The sequence below is a fragment of the Mauremys mutica genome, chromosome 2 (genome assembly GCF_020497125.1).
Source record: "Mauremys mutica isolate MM-2020 ecotype Southern chromosome 2, ASM2049712v1, whole genome shotgun sequence".
NCBI lineage: Eukaryota > Metazoa > Chordata > Testudines > Geoemydidae > Mauremys > Mauremys mutica.
The window spans coordinates 268,054,374-268,071,407 of NC_059073.1; the positions used below are offsets into that span (position 1 = coordinate 268,054,374).

The following is a 17,034-nucleotide window of genomic DNA, read 5'->3' on the forward strand; positions in this document are numbered from 1 at the left end:
GGGACTCCAGCTGGCAGCCGCGTGCCAGGCAAAAATCGGCTTGCGTGCCAAAGGTGGCACGCGTGCCGTAGGTTGCCGACCCCTGGTCTATGTGCTTTCTCCCTTTTTTCCTCTGTGCCACAGAGGCACACTGTGGTTAAATTACAGCTCATGATCTATTTTATCCATTAAAAAAAAATACAGGACAATGATTAGTAAAATTGTACGACTTTCATGTGTGAAAGTCTGAGCAATTTAAAGTGACATTCTGCTTTTTGGAATGCAGGGTATTGGTTACCAAGTATTTGTAACTTAACTTTCATGTATTTAGGAAATGCTGAACAGTTGTTATGATTTTTTCTGTATGACAGTTTAAGTAAATTATAAAATAAGTGAAACTGGTGTGATTATACTGCATTATTTTGACAAAATACGCAGAATTTTGGATTTTTGGTGCAGGGTTTTGGATTGTTTTGGTGCAGAATTCCTCCAGGAGTAAAATCATGTAAAAGTATTAAGCTACTCCATGTTCTAGGTTTATGCAAAAGATTAAGCAATCAAATTCAAATATACTCTGACAAATGCCCAAAGAAGAATAGAAAGTCAGTGCTATGTTAAAGACATACCAAGAGGATATCAAGGAAAGAACCATGACTGATATTTTAATAAAAATGCTTACCGCTTGCAGTGCCTTTCAGAGGACTGCTCTCCAATAAATTTTCAACTATCAATCCTTTCATTCTTGAACTCTTCACAGCTATACGCAAAGCGTGTCTTTCTGGGTAATTGCTGGTTTATTTTCCCCCATTATTTTAGTACTTGAGATCTTCACAAACATCTATGAATTTCTCCTTACAACACCTTTCTGAGGCAAGGAATATTATCCCATTTTTACAGATGGGGAACTGCACACAAAAAACTCATGGAGGAAGTCTTTGTCAGAGCCAGGATACAAACCCAGATCTGATGACCAAACCAGTGCCTTAACCCCAAGACCATCCTTCTATTTTAGCTGGATTTAGGAAATAAGGCATTAATCAAACCTCACAACCATGTAGTTTTGGAGGTAAGGTTCATTTATGCCAATTTTACAAAAGTGGAAACTGCATACATAGAGACTGCTTTTTCCATTGTTGCTAAGTAAACCAGTGGAAGAGTCAGGAAATGGAATCCAGGAGTTCCAATTTTTATTTCCTGACTCTGACCACTAGAGCAGGGGTTCTCAACCTTTTTCTTTCTGAGTCCCTCTTCCCCCAACATGCTATAAAAATTCCACAGCCCATCTGTGCCACAACAACTGTTTTTCTGCATATCCAGGGCCGGCGTTAGGTGGTAACAAGCAGGACAATTGCCCAGCGCCCCGTGCCACAGGCAGCCCTGTGAAGCTAAGATGCTCAGGCTTCAGCCCCAGGTGGTGGGACTTGGGCTTTGGCTTTCTGCTGGCCCCTCTCTTGCTTATTTTGGCAGACCCCTGAAACCTGCTCACCGCCCCCAGGGGGTTCTGGACCCCTGGCTGAGAACTGCTGCACTAGACCATAACTCTCTTTAAATGTAAAATTCACAAGTAGCTGGAAATTATTGTTTTCCTAGCAGTACACTGACATGCAGGTAACTTGCAGGTTTGAATTTAGAAAATAAACGAAGGAAAACAATTGTAAATGCAAAATAATACCCAAACACAATTAACTTTCAAAGAGAAGGGGAAGGGGGGGGAATTAATTGGCAGATGTTTTACACAGTATAATTAACAGTTTATTTCAATGCTCTATAAGATTAATTATGCTTCAAAACAGAAATTTAATGACAAATTACTAGTTTTTTTAAACCAAGGTCAATCTCGTACATTTCAAACAATCATGCTGTAGAGCAACCGGTTCATCTCTTCCATTTTGTTTTGTTATTGGCCATCAAAATGGTGCAGCTAGTAGAGTATGAAACCAAGGTTTCAAAATGTCATACAGGCAAGACCTATGGTTCAGGAGTAATTTGGCTTCTTTCTCATTCATCAGTGAAGCAGAAGGTAAGAACTTATGTTTAGCTGGCGCTTGGTTGCAGATAGAAATGGAGGTGTACTTCTTGGTGGGTGACTTACGAGCAAATTTAGATGCGGCAGGGTTAATGCCTTGGGGAAGTTCTTGATTGCTGTTATTATGGGAATAATCAGAGCCTATAATCTTGTGAAAGTGAGAGAAATCTAAAGTTGTGTACTCTTCTGGACTGGCTGGCAAGGAAGGGCTCATACTTAAAAATTTCAGAGCCCACAGAAAAATGAAGTAAAAACTGATTTTCAAATATTTGGGAGGGTCTGATTGTCTACTGCAGTTTTGTTTTTAAATCTAAAAGAGCAGATTTTTTGTATTTCACCTGTCTCTCCTGATCTACACAGATCCAGCATCTTCACTGCTTTTACTGCTATTATTTTCGCTCTGCCTTCTACTGTGAATTTCATGACACAAAACTTACAACTAGCATCATAAGGACTGGAAGTGGATGCAAAAACAGAAACTGTACGAGTTGGAATCTGAAAGGCCTGACAGCTATAGACAGGAGAACTAAACAGGGAATAAGGCAGAACCAAGGAGAGTGGGGAGAGGCAGTCAAAACAAACAAGTTTTAAAAAACAAATAAACCAGTGACTGTGTTATTGATTGGCAGCTGGGGAAAATTTTCTTTGTAGAAATATCTAAATTATACTGTATGTGATAGTTATAAAATATTTTGGGTCATAATTACTCCAGCACAAAGATGATTTGCAAAATGGAGGTTGGTGGGTGAAGGATCACTGTCCGTTACAAATTCTCACTTCCAGATTGAGTCCAGTTTTTAATCCCACCCAGAAATACATCTTCAGTCGTCTCTCCCTTTCACTACTGCAACTACCTTTTCCATGGCCTCCTCAAGTTCCAGGGCACCAAACATACGGAGGATGCTGCTGCCCAATTCTCAAATGTCCAATAAATGCTAAATTAAGCCCATCTTTATAGAATTTCATTGCCCCATTATGTATTTCAGGATCCAGTTGAAAATTGCCTTCCCGGACTTGATAACTTTTAAAAGATTTCTTCCAATCCACCTCACGGACATGCACTCTCTACTCCTCTTCTCATTCCTTCTGCTCACCTAGCCCCAACTTTCTTTCTGCTCCTAAACTCACCCCTGTTGGGAAGGTGCCCCTGTCACATCAAATAGCTTTTCTATATCTCACCAACTCCTGATCTTACTTCACATCCAGCCAAATCTCTCTTCTCCCTTGCCTCTAACTCTTAATATCTCCGTGCTCTCATTTATTACTTAACTTAGCAACCGTGTTACCTAACTATATGAAAGTTTTTAAGATTTCACTTGTAGGAAAGATACTATAGACATGAAAAGTATATTTTGTATTATTTTATGATAATACTCCATAAAATTATCCATTTCTTGAAATAAATGACTAAGTATATTTTAGTATTCTTATTATTAATAGACTGATATTCCTGCCTGGGGAGTATCAATGGATCTATGAAAATCTCTGAACACAACTATGCCAAGGGATCTCAATCCAAACCTTCTAAAACTTACTACTTCCTTAAAGTACATCACAATTCCTTAAAAATCACTTGCAACAACAAACAATGGCTTGAGATAAAGATACATGTCAGCCTTAACTTCAAACTTCCTGATTTTTATTTGTTTGTTCTTCAAACTTAAATCATATAATGATTCTTTAAAATATCCTGACTAAATTCCCAGCTTATTGAATGGTTAGCCTCTGTCCTTTGACCAGGAGGCTTTCAAATAGTACTGCAAATTACATAATAAAGAGAAGTTTAAAATGTAAGGCTAGAGAGAGCCATCTACAGTATAGAATGTGAAAGGAGGGTCTGTGAAACTTTAATTGATGGAAAAGTGCCATATAAATTTTAAAATATTTTGGGAGTCCTCTGAGATGTAAAAGACAAAGCTCTTACCGTTTCCTTTGGAATTTGTGACTGGCTTTGTTCTGCACTCTAAAGGAAGTAAAAAAAAGAAAATAAATAAGAACATGGCTACGTAAGACATTCACTGTCTATTAGCAGAGGAAAGGGTCTCAATTCTGGCATGTAGAGGAGATGGGAGAGTGTAGGGAGCTGGTTGTACTCCGCAATCCACAGCCACCCAACACTAGCCCACAGTAAGAGTTGCACAGGCACATCTCTAACAAATCTTATACCAGACCTTGGAACATAGCCACATTCACATCCCCTATCAAGCCCCGTGCCCTCCATTTCTGCCAGGAGTGATGAGGGTGTGGTTGGCACAGGATGAAGTCCAGCTGTCCACACTACCTGAATACCAACGGAGATTTCTCCTACTCAGGGGGGTTCTCCGCTTGCTGAATTAAGGCCACTTTACATGGTACAAAACTGGACAATCTTGTGCAAACATTTTAAAGAAATATCTGCTGTCAAAATGCCCTGTGCCTCTCTCAGTGGAGGCGTGGCTTTGAGTTTGGCAACAACATGGCCACACCCTGTGGTTGGGAGAGGGAGTGCTCATGCTCAGCCACTCCGGACCCCTTCTGCTACCACCCACCTCTCCTTAAGCCTGAGTGTGCACATGCGTACGGGCTTAGGGGGAAAAACATTCTTCCCCATAGGCCAGTTTGGAGATTGTTTGGGGAACCGACTGGCTCTTACAGGCTCGGGCCCAGGCCCACCCAGGCACCCAGAGGCCATCTTGCCATTACTGCTGCCCAGCCCTCCCTCTCTCTAGCTGAGCTATCACTGAGCTGTGTTTCCAGGATGCTGTGGGTCTAGCCAAATGCCTTATTTGGAGGATTTTTTCTCTTTAGTCCAAAATGGCAAGATGGCTAGGGGTAGTTTATTTGGGATTTTCTGGCTTCCTTGCAGCATCCTGGATACTCAGTTTTTTGGCCAAAAGGAATGGGAATAAGAACTGAAATTTAATGTTAGGAAGTTGTATGTGAACATCTAGTGAGTCACAACTTGCGGCCAGTGTCCAAATGAGGATAAAAGACTGAAAGGGTCACCTCTCAGAGATAAACATAAGTAAGGGATCCAGATATGGCAGGTGGAACTACTACCTCACAGGGCAAAGGAGAGACCTTAAATGTGTATCTAACTGCCTCCACCTTGGCTGAAACCGGGGACTGAACCTGGGGCCTCTAGAGCTTGCACTAAAGAGCTACATTCTCAGAACTGTAACATAATTTGCCTCCTCTGTGGACTGGGCACAAAGGGGTACCTCTTAGAGGCATCCTCATTCTCCTCATGGGAAGGGCAAGAGGATTTAGAGGAAGTCTGTGTCTATTGGCTAAGATGAAGAGGAATAAACCAGATTAACTGGCTATATGGCATGACACCATTTAATAACACAGTGGACCCGAGAAAATGCGTGGCATTTTGGGGAAGGGTGTGATAGTCCCACCACTACCATCAGTTAAAATTAATAAAGTTGCAGCCTGCCACTTGGAATTCCTTCTCTGCATTTATTTTTTATTTGCCTGAGCATTCTGATCAAAGTAAGTGCAGGTTTCAATGCTGCTCGTGCTGAATAATTATTCTCTCATGTGCACATATGACAACACAAACTGTACAGATTTTACAGTAAACCAAGACAGCCTTTGCTTAAACATTCCCTTAATTACCTATGTATAAATAATACTGTGCACTTCCATAGTTCCTCCCAGCCAACAATCTCAACATGCTCTAAAGACATTAAGCTTCACAACTCTCCTGTGATGTAGGTAAGTTTTGTACTGAGGCTAAGTGACTTGTCAAAAGTCATACAGAAAGCAGAACCCACAACTCCTGACTCCCCAAATCAAATCTAAAGAACTCTTTATTGGCATAACAAGCCATTCAAGTGTAGCCAAAGTGTAAATGGCTGTAATACTGAGTTCCTGTCAACAGACAACTCCCAGTCCAGTGCTTTATGCACAAGATCATATCAAGTAAATGTTCATGGAGTATTTACAGTCATGAAAACTCTGTTTATATATTGCTCATTAAATGTACTTACAATATTATTTGTAAGAAATAATTAAGCAACATGGAAAAGATGGAGGGAAAGTGGGGAGGACACAAAGGACAAAGTATTACAATTGGACCATATGTAAAAAATTACATTCATCGTTAAAGGCAAACAGACACAGTTTTAGAATTTTTTTTCCCCATATAAAACTTCTATATGTGAACTTTTTATAAAAGTCAATAAGATGAATTGTTTTCAAACAAATTGTCTTTATTTCTTCCTAGTAGATAGAAGAGCACCACTTCAGAACAAGTTTCAGCAGCTCCGCCACTACTTTTCTACTCCTGCTCTTCATTATGCTCTATGACGGCTGCCAGCCGAGCAGAGCTAGAACTTGCTCATGTCAAGGTGTGAATGAACAAATCTTTATGCAATCAGGGTTCATCATGCATTCTGGGTTAGAATCTTAGCCAGTGTATTTTGCTGCAGTGCCATTGGAGTTAGAGCAATTTACACCAGCTTATGATCTAGACCTCTGATTATGTAGGTAAGTAAAGACTTCTCCATCTACCACCTGCCATGACTATGCTGCTATACTGACTTCTGTCAAAATAGCACAGAAAGTGGCATCAGCACAGCAGCAGCAGGGAGGCTGCTGAGGCTCAACTCATTTAAAGGAGCTGATTCACTTCGTGATGTCAAAAGATATGCAATAAAACTAAAATTAAACTGAGGAAATATTAAGGTTAACATGTACTTCTAGGCTATTCTATATACAAGGACGTTAAATCTTTACAGGATTTTATATGCATTACTATTCATTATGTTATTATAACATTAAGGTTAATATAGAAATAATATATACAAAATTAAGGTATATTCTTGTTTCTAAGAGTTTATTTACAAAACACACAAAAGTATTTTCATTCACCTTTACTGTAAATTACCAATATTGTGAAAATTACATCACAGAAGCTTGTAAACCGATTGCTTTCACTGTTCCAGCCATTCAGAGGCATGTGATGCGATTTCCATACCATTCATTTGATTCAGTCTTTAAAGGAAAGCTTTCATAAACCATGACATATCAGTACTTGAAGTCACATTCCAAAAGAATTAGGCTAACAAATTTAGCTCATCTGCAGCCTTCTCAGCCACTAGTTTTTTAGGGTTAAATGTTGTTTTGAAAGATAAAAGACAGAGCAAGGACTGATATTAAATGCTTTAAAATGCTAAATAGAAATTCATTATTTCTGCATTCAAGATATTAAAAATCCTGTAGAAATGAAACAATTTGTTCATCACACCAAAAACACAGCAGTTGCTCTTATTCTGTCTCTTTATGAGAATGCATCCAAACAATTTATTTTACAGCTACATATTTAAAACCACAGCACTTTAACTGAATATAGAACATAATATGGTTTATATTCATAGTCTACCTTTTTATAATAAAAGTTATCATGGATAATAATCAGCAAAATATGCGTATACACTTTGCAAGTTGAACAGGTGTAACAAACAATGATTGTTTCATTTCACTCAAATTATTCAGAATACATTCTGTGAATTACCCTGCTAAATTAATAACAGTGGGGGTCCATACCACATAGGGGATGCTTTATATTAAAATAATAACCTTTTTTTCTTGCAAATTCCTCTTTTGGTACCATAGCATTCATATACCCCATTCTCGCTTACTTTTAAGTGCTCAGAAATTTTTTTGATCAAGTGGTAGGACAAACAGCAAGTTTTCAAACACAGACTCATGAGTGTGAAAGGTATGAAACAATCTACTTGTCTCATGTTGGTGTGGGAGAGGTCTAGGTTGGATATTAGGAAACGCTATTTCACTAGGAGGGTGGTGAAGCACTGGAATGGGTTACCTAGGGATGGAATCTCCATCCTTAGAGGTATTTAAGGCCCAGCTTGACAAAGCCTTGGCTGGGATGATTTAGTTGGTGTTGGTGCTGCTTTGAGCAGGGGATTGGACTAGATGACCTCCTGAGGTCTCTTCCAACCCTAATCTTCTATGATTCCATGTATTCAAGTAAAGTCCATGCAATAGTTTTGTTTGTAATAAGCATTTCCTGTCCCCCAAAACACCATCATAATCTGATTTTAAAACTCCCATTCACATATTCTAGTGAATATACAATTCCAAGACCACATCTAAAAAAAAATAAAAATGTTCATATAAAGTTAACATGACCAGAGAATAACAAAAACTGATTTTCTTGTCGTCATTTCTGGTCACACACATTTACCAGCAGGTATCAGGACCAGACCATTTGTTCAAATTAATCTAAAATCTCCTAGATGCTCTCTGTTTTACGCACCAGTTCCCTTGGATGGAATGTTTCTTCCTGACGGAAAATCAAAAGGCTCACAGTCCCTCCCATCTTAGTGCTTCTCAGCAGGGAGACAGCTTCCTCTTGGGTTTTGCCGGTTAAATCAACTCCATTTACCTGTGACAAATAAAACATACAAAACTGCTAAGACTCCAGCATTAGAAAATATTACTGTTCCCATCACACAGAGTTTGGCCTCCAAGTGAATTGTGCTGTTACAAATCTAGAAGGAACTGACAATGATTCTGCATCAGCTCCTATTCAAGTCAATGGGAGTTTCTATAATGGTATCAGTAGGAGCAAGAAATCAATAGGAAAATTTGTTGTTCCGGTCTTACATTTCTAATGATAATTTATAGCAATCAAGAGAAAGAGATGACCATGAAAGGTGTCACACTGACAGCTCTGGAGACCTCAGGCGTCTTTATGCTCCAGAACAGAGCGTGCGTGGCAGAAGTGGAACTGTCCCCTGTGATGGTTCTCGGGGTGCCCAGGATTGTGAGTCACCTTGTTACCCACAGCGAGAGGGAGACTTGCTTGTGCTTAATTGTGGGTCAGCTCCCTCATACCTACAGCCTGTTATCCACCCAAACGAGCTCCTCTGGGCTCTGCCAGCCCTTATTTTGTCTTGCAGGTTAACAATATGTGCACCCCAATCCCAGAGACCCATTGAAGTGTTCCCCTGTAGTGTTCAAACTGTTACCCATGAAACACTCAGATATGCTGCCTCAGGGGAAAAGTATACACAATAGCTTGAATGATTCAGTTCAGGATCAGCTCCTTGTACAATACCACAGCACTGAGATGCATATATAATGAAACCAATCATAAGTTTATTATCAAAGATCAAGAGATCATGAGTAAGAATAATGGAAACAGAAGGGTTACATATAAAACAAAATCATAACACGATCCCTAGAGACTAAATCTAACAGGCTAACAGTTTCACCCCAAATATCCTTTGCAACATTTCAACCAAGGCTGGTTGTGATACTGTTTTCATGGATGTAATCGCATTGCTCGATTACTTCCTAGGTGCAGGATAAAGGGGTGCCTCTTCCTTCCTTGCCTTGCCCTTATATTCCCAATGTTGCCAACTCTCATGATTTTGTCTTGAGTCTCATGATAATTGTTTCCGTAAAGGCCCAAGTCCTGGAGTCAAGTGGATATATGATTGTTTCAGCCTTCATTCTTAAAAATAAAAAGTTTCTACCCCTCATGGCTGTGGAGAAAGCTTCAAAATGTGACTCCAGTGCACCTTCAAGTCTCAAAAAGCAGAAGGCAAATAAAAAGAATACCAAATCTATTATTTTGACATAATCTTGTGATTTTTAGTGAGCCTGACTCATGCTTTCTGAACATTTGGGGTTGGCAATACTGTTTTATTGTTCATCCCTCAGAGTCAGGACAACTCCCCTCCCCACCCCCATAATTAATTTTCCAGCCTGCTGCCTTCCTGCTGCCTTCACATCCTCCCGCTGACTTTGCATGTAAATGACTCCCTATTGTATTAACTTACAATGCTTAATTTACATGTAGACCAACAGAGACAGGTGAATAAACATCCTTTGCTGGGCAGAAACCTGTTTGTCCACCCTGCCTTAATTTGGATTTCAGAAATATATTTTTAGCACAGATGGATAACTTCTTACATATAGCATTGGTACATACATTTCACAATGATATGAATGACCAGTGTGACCATGGCTTTCATTTACGACCTCACAGGATAGTTTTTGGTAAACCAGAATGCACATTCCAGGATCAGGATATTCTTGTAACCCCCCCTGCCAGCTGGCACTAAGAGCTTTATGGTCACACCCCCACATACATTTTTTTCAGGGAGATTTTCAAAGGCACATGAGGGAGTTAGTAGCTTAACTCCCATTAACTTTAAATGGGAGCTGATGAACCTACCTGTCCCTTGTACCTTTGAAAGCCTTCTCTCTCTCTTTTTTTTAAACCTACTGCATAGCCAATAGTTTATGAAGAATGTTACAATTATTTTCTAATGAACACTGCATTTAAAAAAAATGCTTCAAAGATGTGTTGCAAACGTGAATTTATGTGACATTTTGTTTAAACAGATAAATATTTGATAGCGACACCTACTATACATCAAAACAATCTTTAACTGGACAATGTATTGATGCAACATCACAAGGAAACCTGGAGACCCAAACTTTTTCTTATAATTAGCATTCCCTCCATAGACATGTAAGAGGCTGCACAGTGGATACATATAAAACATGTTTTGAGTCTAGACTCTGTCCCTTTAAAACAGAGGGAAGAAACCACAGATAACATGCTGTAGGGTGGAATGCAAAAACCTGTTGCTCTGGCATACTGACAGCCTTTGCTTCTTTCCTCTTCCCCTGATACTCTGCTCAACATCAGAGCAAGCTACCAAGTGAAATTGACAAGAGATATTGTTGGCTTCACTTTGCTCTGCTGCTCAGAAAAAAAAAAGATTAGAAAAGCGACATTTTTAAAATCTGGTCAGTTTCACTTTCTTAGGCTTTTCCATAGGTTGGTGGAGCAGCAAACTAAAACCAATAAGAGGCTTTGTGAATTTTTATTTAGCTGCTGTGTTGGTATAAGGTGGTGAGTTACAGATTGAGAAAAGACCAAAGCAACAAGAGAGTGAAACCATGACTTTGGGGAGAGCCCTGGGAAGGATGAAAGAAATAGGTAGAGAGGGACAAAACAGAAATGAAGGGAAGGTAGGAATGCTGTGAATCAGAAAAGGTCTTTGGTTCACCAGTGTCTTAAAAAAATATATTATGCATATATGGCACTGTAACAGGGCTCCCTTCTCCACTCCTAGGACCATCACAAACAGGCGGGACACTTTCCACGTTTATAAGTGCCAGCGTGTTAGTTATTAGGTCCCCTCCATTATCAGGTCATCAGTACAGCCCTGTGCAACAAAATACAAGTGGATATAAACATCCCCCTTGATCCACTCTCCAGGGACAGAGAGGGAAAGATCTGCTCATCCTGACATCCTGCATCCCCCCTAGCCCAGTGGTCCCCAAACTGTGGGGCACGCCTCCCTAGGGTGTGGAGGAACGTTCGGGGGGGCACAGCACCATCCAGATCCGCTCTGCCCCAACTCTGCTTCAGTCCAGGCTTTCAGCCCCATTCCCAGCTGCAGCTCCACTCCCAGCCCCAGCCTCAGCTCCCGCCCCAACCATGGCCCCTCTCCTGACCTAGGCGCTGAACCGTGCCTGGGGGTGGGAGAAGGGGGGAAGGATGGACAGGGGTAAGTGGGGCCTGAGGTAAAAAGTTTGGGCACCATTGCCCCAACCCCTGCCAGCCTCCTCCCCCTTGCACTTCCTTCCTCTCCTTTAACTGTTCCCATCTGATGGGTTGGTTGTTCTCACTGGCTTGTCAACCTCCTGCCTAATTAAGCCATTGCACACCCATCTCTCAATTAAATCCATTCTAAGGGGGAATAGCTAGTGCCTTAGTGACCAGAATACAGGGTCAGCGCTAGGCTCTTGGCACCTTGTCAGATGCACTCAGCTGGAAAGACGATAAATGGTAAATGTAGCAATATCAAGTGCAGAAGTGACAAAAGAAATCTTAGAAGACAGAAGTGAAAGAGAATAAATAACTAATTTTGGAAGTGACAATTAATCTAAATAAAAGATATTAGGCCAAAATCCATCCCCCAATGTAAGTTAATGAAATGGAGTTACATCACAGACAAATTTGGACCAATATTGAAAAGAAAACGTTGGCTCAAGCTGACTGTTTGACACCGGAACATCTTATTTAAGCTCAATATCATAAGTGACAGAATGTGAATCTCCAGCTTGAGGCAATATGACGCTACAACGATCGCATCTGCAGGAGCAGAGGGGATGAAGAGCAGGGAATTTTGAGGTAAACCTGAAAAGGTAACAGGTATTTGTTTTTAAATGACTTTGCTACCAAACAACAAGTATATGCTTGATTTGCTCTCTCTCTATTCACTCTGTTCTTCCTTATCTCCAATATCTGTGATGCTCTATATTGCTATTTTTTTCTTAAAATCTTCTCTCTGGCCCTCCCTGTTTCCTCAATTGTGTTTTTTCCTCTAATTTATTTGCATTTAAGGAACCATAAAAGAACATCTTTGCCAGGCTTTAGAAGCCAGTGTCATCAATTACAGATGCAATCCTTTCCATATAAAACAAAAACAAAAAAGCAACAAAACAGACCATGAGTCTGCGAGATCATATTACAAAGCAAAAGCACCCGGCTTCTCAACATTGAACAAGACATTCAGCCTCAAAGTCTCCCCACCCTCCCAAAATGCCCATTAAAATAAAAAGAGCATTTCTCATTGTTTTCTCTTTGTTTCAACACCTTTTCAGTGTTGCAACACCTTGCCCGGCATTCAAAGACTAGCCGGACCTTTTAGTTGGAAAGAAGAGGGCAGATCTTATGATTCCAAAGCAGCAGGAGACATATGCCCTTTGTTTCATCTACATCCTTAAAGGGACACTTATTTTGAACCAAAATTTGTGTCTTACAAAGATTGAGCTTTTATAAAATCCTAAAGATCAAAATATTCCTGATTTTATTCTCCTTTCAATAATTCTGTGAAAAAAATTCTTTGCCCTACACAGGAAAGTAGGCATTTTCCCCAGTCCTCTGAATCCATAGGGCATGCACCTAGCAGATCCAAGTGTGAGCACAGTCAGGGAATTAGTGGAGGCAAGGGACTGCCATTGACCAAGCTAGCAATGTATCTGGAGAAAGTGGGAAGCCAATTAGAGAACTGGAATTCTGAGACTCAATTCCTCCCCGGTCTCCAGTTTACTCAGGGCAGATTGCACAATGACATTTTGCGCTTTATTAATTAACAACTACTGTCCTTCCATTCCACAATTTAAGAAAAAGTCAAATGGAAGTAGGGTTTCTTCCCTTAAACAACCCCCTATGATGTTTGCAATCCAACACTGTGGCATTTTATTGGTACAAAAAATAACGAACCGCATGAAAGGTGAAAAGTGCACTAGATTTTAAAAGTCAATTCATTTTTAATTATGGAAAGTGATAGAACTGGTGTAAATACATAAAAGGCTGTTACAAAAAAGAGGGAGAAAAATTGTTCTCCTTAACGTCTGTGAATATGACAAGAAGCAATGGGCTTAAATTGCAGCAAGGGTGGCTTAGGTTGGACATTAGGAAAAACTTCCTAACTCTCAGGATGGTTAAGCACTGGATAGTTTGCTTATGGAGCTTGTGGAATCTCCATCACTGAAGATTTTTAAGATCAGGTTAGACAAATACCTGTCAAGGATGGTCTAGATGATACTTAGTCCTGCCATGAGTGCAGGAGACTAGACTAGATGACCTCTCAAGTCCCATCCAGTCCTACGATTCTATTTAAAGAAATCTGTTTTGTAAAATCATTACTCTTAACCTGGCTAGGGACCCTCCTTTTAAATATGTGCCTTGTTGCAAATATACAGCCCTTAATTTGTTACACCAAGAAGGCAAAGAACAGGATAGTCATTTCCTGGGATAATATATTCTAAATTATATTGGAAATGAACGAATCCAGTGACTCATGCCAAAATACAGAAAGCGCCTTTTGAACCAGATTGGAGAAATAGTATACAATATTTCATCACCTCAGTAAGTCGGTCTCCAGCCTTTAGTCTCCCATCTTGAATAGCTGCACCTCTTGGAAGGATGTTTTTCACATAAATTGGAGCTGAGCCACCAATTGGTACATCTCTTGAAGTGATGCTAAATCCCAAGCCTTCTGTACCTGCAAACACAATATAAAGCATTATTATTTGTCTAAGAAGTGCATATTCATTTAATTATACTGCATATTGATTCTAATTAATCTGTTGCCAATATTTTCTGTTTGTGACAATTACATACAGAAGCCTTATAAAAATACTGCCTAACAGTGCTTCGCCGAAAAACATGAAAACGTAATACCTGGAAATAACTATTTTGAATCTTAGGGCCCCAGTCTTACAACACAAATGACTGTTGGACCCTTTCTCATGAGACCTCTGTACTGGGAATTTCCTGCTCATTGCCATATCTACAAACTTCCAGTTTTGATTAAGATGAATGAGATGGAAGTAGGGCAAAGCAGATCTGGCATCCCTTAACTTCCTCTCCCTTGTCAGTCTGGATTTTGTCCTTGATTTAGTACAAAGAGTTCACTGATTTCATTGGTCAATAATCTACTCTGCTTCTATGATGACTCTTTTAGCAATGTCAGCAGTTTGATACTGTTGACCATGAGGTTTTGTCAGCTCATCTATGGACTCTGGCAGTGATGGATGGAAACACAGTTCAGTGGTTCCATTCTTTCCACTTGGAGAGGCCTCAGAATGTATCATCAATTGCTCATCCACCCTGAATACTCTCTGATGTGGGCTACCACAGCGTTCCATGCTACCTTACATTGTGTTCAACATTATATTACATATATAATGCCTCTAAGAAAGATAGTGAGCCTGTCTAGCCTTCAGTGCTATTGAGATTGCATTCAAGTTTATGTCTCTTTTGCTGGACACAGATTATTACAGTTTCTCTGCCTGGCTAAAGCTCAATTTAGAGAAGTTGGAAGTGATCCTGAGAGATATGAGGAAATAACAAGAACGTACTGCAGGTGAAGTTGTCCCTGTTACTAAGGAGGTATACCCACAGTTGGTCAATGTGGTGTACAGACCAGGGTTGCTTTTGCACCTGACCAACTCCTGGATTCACAAGTAGCCATGGTGGCTAGAAAGGCTTTTTTCCACTAGGCTATGATTTTTTTTTCCTTTTTGGTTTCAACTGTCTCACAGTTATTGGTGGGTTTGTGACCTCCACATTAGATAACCCTATGGTGGAATATTGAGGTTATCATTAAGGACCATTCGGAATTTTTCATTTAGTACAGAATGTACATAACCACTTATAGAGCACATAGCTGTTGGAGAAAGATGACATCTTCACCTTACATTTATAATGTCTACTACAGTTTGGTTCCCAGTCATCTTAGAGATAACCTCTACCTCAGGAACTGAGATCAGCTGGGGGCTCCTGTTAACAGTTCCTAGAGCTGAACTTTGAGGAAGATGAATGTAGTATTCTCTGTGAAGGGTATGCAACCTGGAATTTGCTTAATGCAAAGCCTGAGTTTGTAGACTTTCAGGATACAGTGTCATGTGCATCTCTTTACTCTATTTTTTTTGAGTGAGTAGAATCATATTTACATATACCAAAGAGGCTGGAATCCAGTTTAGTTGACGCTGATGCATATGGTGAGTTCCTTGTTTGTACATGAACCCAGAGACATACACAATTGTATATGTTCAGATATTTAATATTAACACATTTTATGAATCGTAAAATAAAATATGTATGAATTAATTTAGGATAAAAAAGTGGATTTCATTTATTTTCTTACATAAAATTCACAAGATATGTTCAAAAGATGAACATATAATAGCCAAGATTTCAGAAGCAGTGAGTGCTTGAGACACATAGAGACTCCTTGAGACCCCTCACTGAATTCGTCTACTCAGTAATTAGACACTCACGGCTGGCCTGGGTCAGCTCACTTAAACTCATGGAGCTGTAAAACTGCGGTGTAGATGTTCAGGCTCGGGCTGAAGACCATACTCTGGGACCCCATGAGGTGGGAGGGCTTAGACCTGGGTGCCTGAGTCAGCTGACCAGGGCCAGCTGTAGGTCTTTTATTTCAGTCTAGAGGTACCCACAGAGCCAGATCTTCAAGGGGTGAATGCACAGCACTTGCAGAAAATCAGGTCCTTCGAAAGTATTTCAAATGAGGTGCCCACTAATTAAAGCACATACAATTACCAGTCACCATTTTGTAAATCTGAGCCATAAAGCATTTTCTTAAGTAAATATCATGACCTAAAGGGTTTAAAAGAATAAAACTCTTATAAACTGAAATTGAAATCTTACTTTATGACAGCCACCACTGAAAACATGCTATTAAAAAGCCATCTTAAAAAAAACCACAACCCTCTACCAGCCAGAAAGAGCAGTGTCTTTTCCAAGTCACCATCCCAAAAAATCCCATGTTGACCAGGCACTCCAAAAATTTCGGGAAAGATTTTGGAATATTAAATCAAGATGCTCTTTGTAGAAAGAGTTTAAGACAGGAGATGAAAAAAATTACAATTCTTTAAAGCTTAAGTTTCCTGCACAAAATGAAGAAAAATACTTTGCTGTCCATCATCCATAAGTAAGGGTATGTGATTGATATTGTTCAGCAAGTTTGGGGCAGAGGAATTGTTATGTGCTAACCTATCATGAAATAAATTGGTCTCCTTCTGCTCTATAGGACTCAATATATTTATGTGAACAGCATGAAATCTTTCATCCACTTTCAGGACACTACAGAATTTATCAATGTTATTACTTGGAAAGATGGAAAAAGATATAAATCCCACAGCTACCATGTTTTGTTTAGAAGATCCTAATATTTTAATGATCCTGCAAAATTTTCATATAATTCTTCACTTCCTTCCAAGAGTGTGAAGAAGACATGCAGAAGTCTATGGTTATGGATTGATTTCTCAATAATTTCTCTTTGCAGTGTTTATCCTTTTCTTATTTTAAAGAAACTAGGTTTTTGGTTTTCTGCTTTAAATAACTTTTTTGGGCTATGTATTGATATTGTTTTCAAGATATTAAAGTTCCTAAATAATGTTAAGGCTATGCGTTCATGCCCAAGACAATGTCTCTTTATGGTTAATCTTAATCCCTT

General features: G+C 39.7%; 1 protein-coding gene across 10 annotated transcripts in view; it reads right to left on the reverse strand.

The window, feature by feature from the left end:
• Positions 1-17,034, reverse strand: part of PARD3 (par-3 family cell polarity regulator) — a 648,875-nt gene that overhangs the window by 234,280 nt on the left and 397,561 nt on the right. For all 10 annotated transcript variants that reach the window (XM_045004634.1, XM_045004629.1, XM_045004631.1 and 7 more), the window contains 3 exons: positions 13,916-14,055; positions 8,274-8,402; positions 3,930-3,968 (listed from right to left, as the gene is read on the reverse strand). In XM_045004634.1, coding sequence (XP_044860569.1) covers positions 3,930-3,968; positions 8,274-8,402; positions 13,916-14,055 — 308 coding nt within the window. The remainder of the gene's footprint in view (positions 1-3,929; positions 3,969-8,273; positions 8,403-13,915; positions 14,056-17,034) is intronic.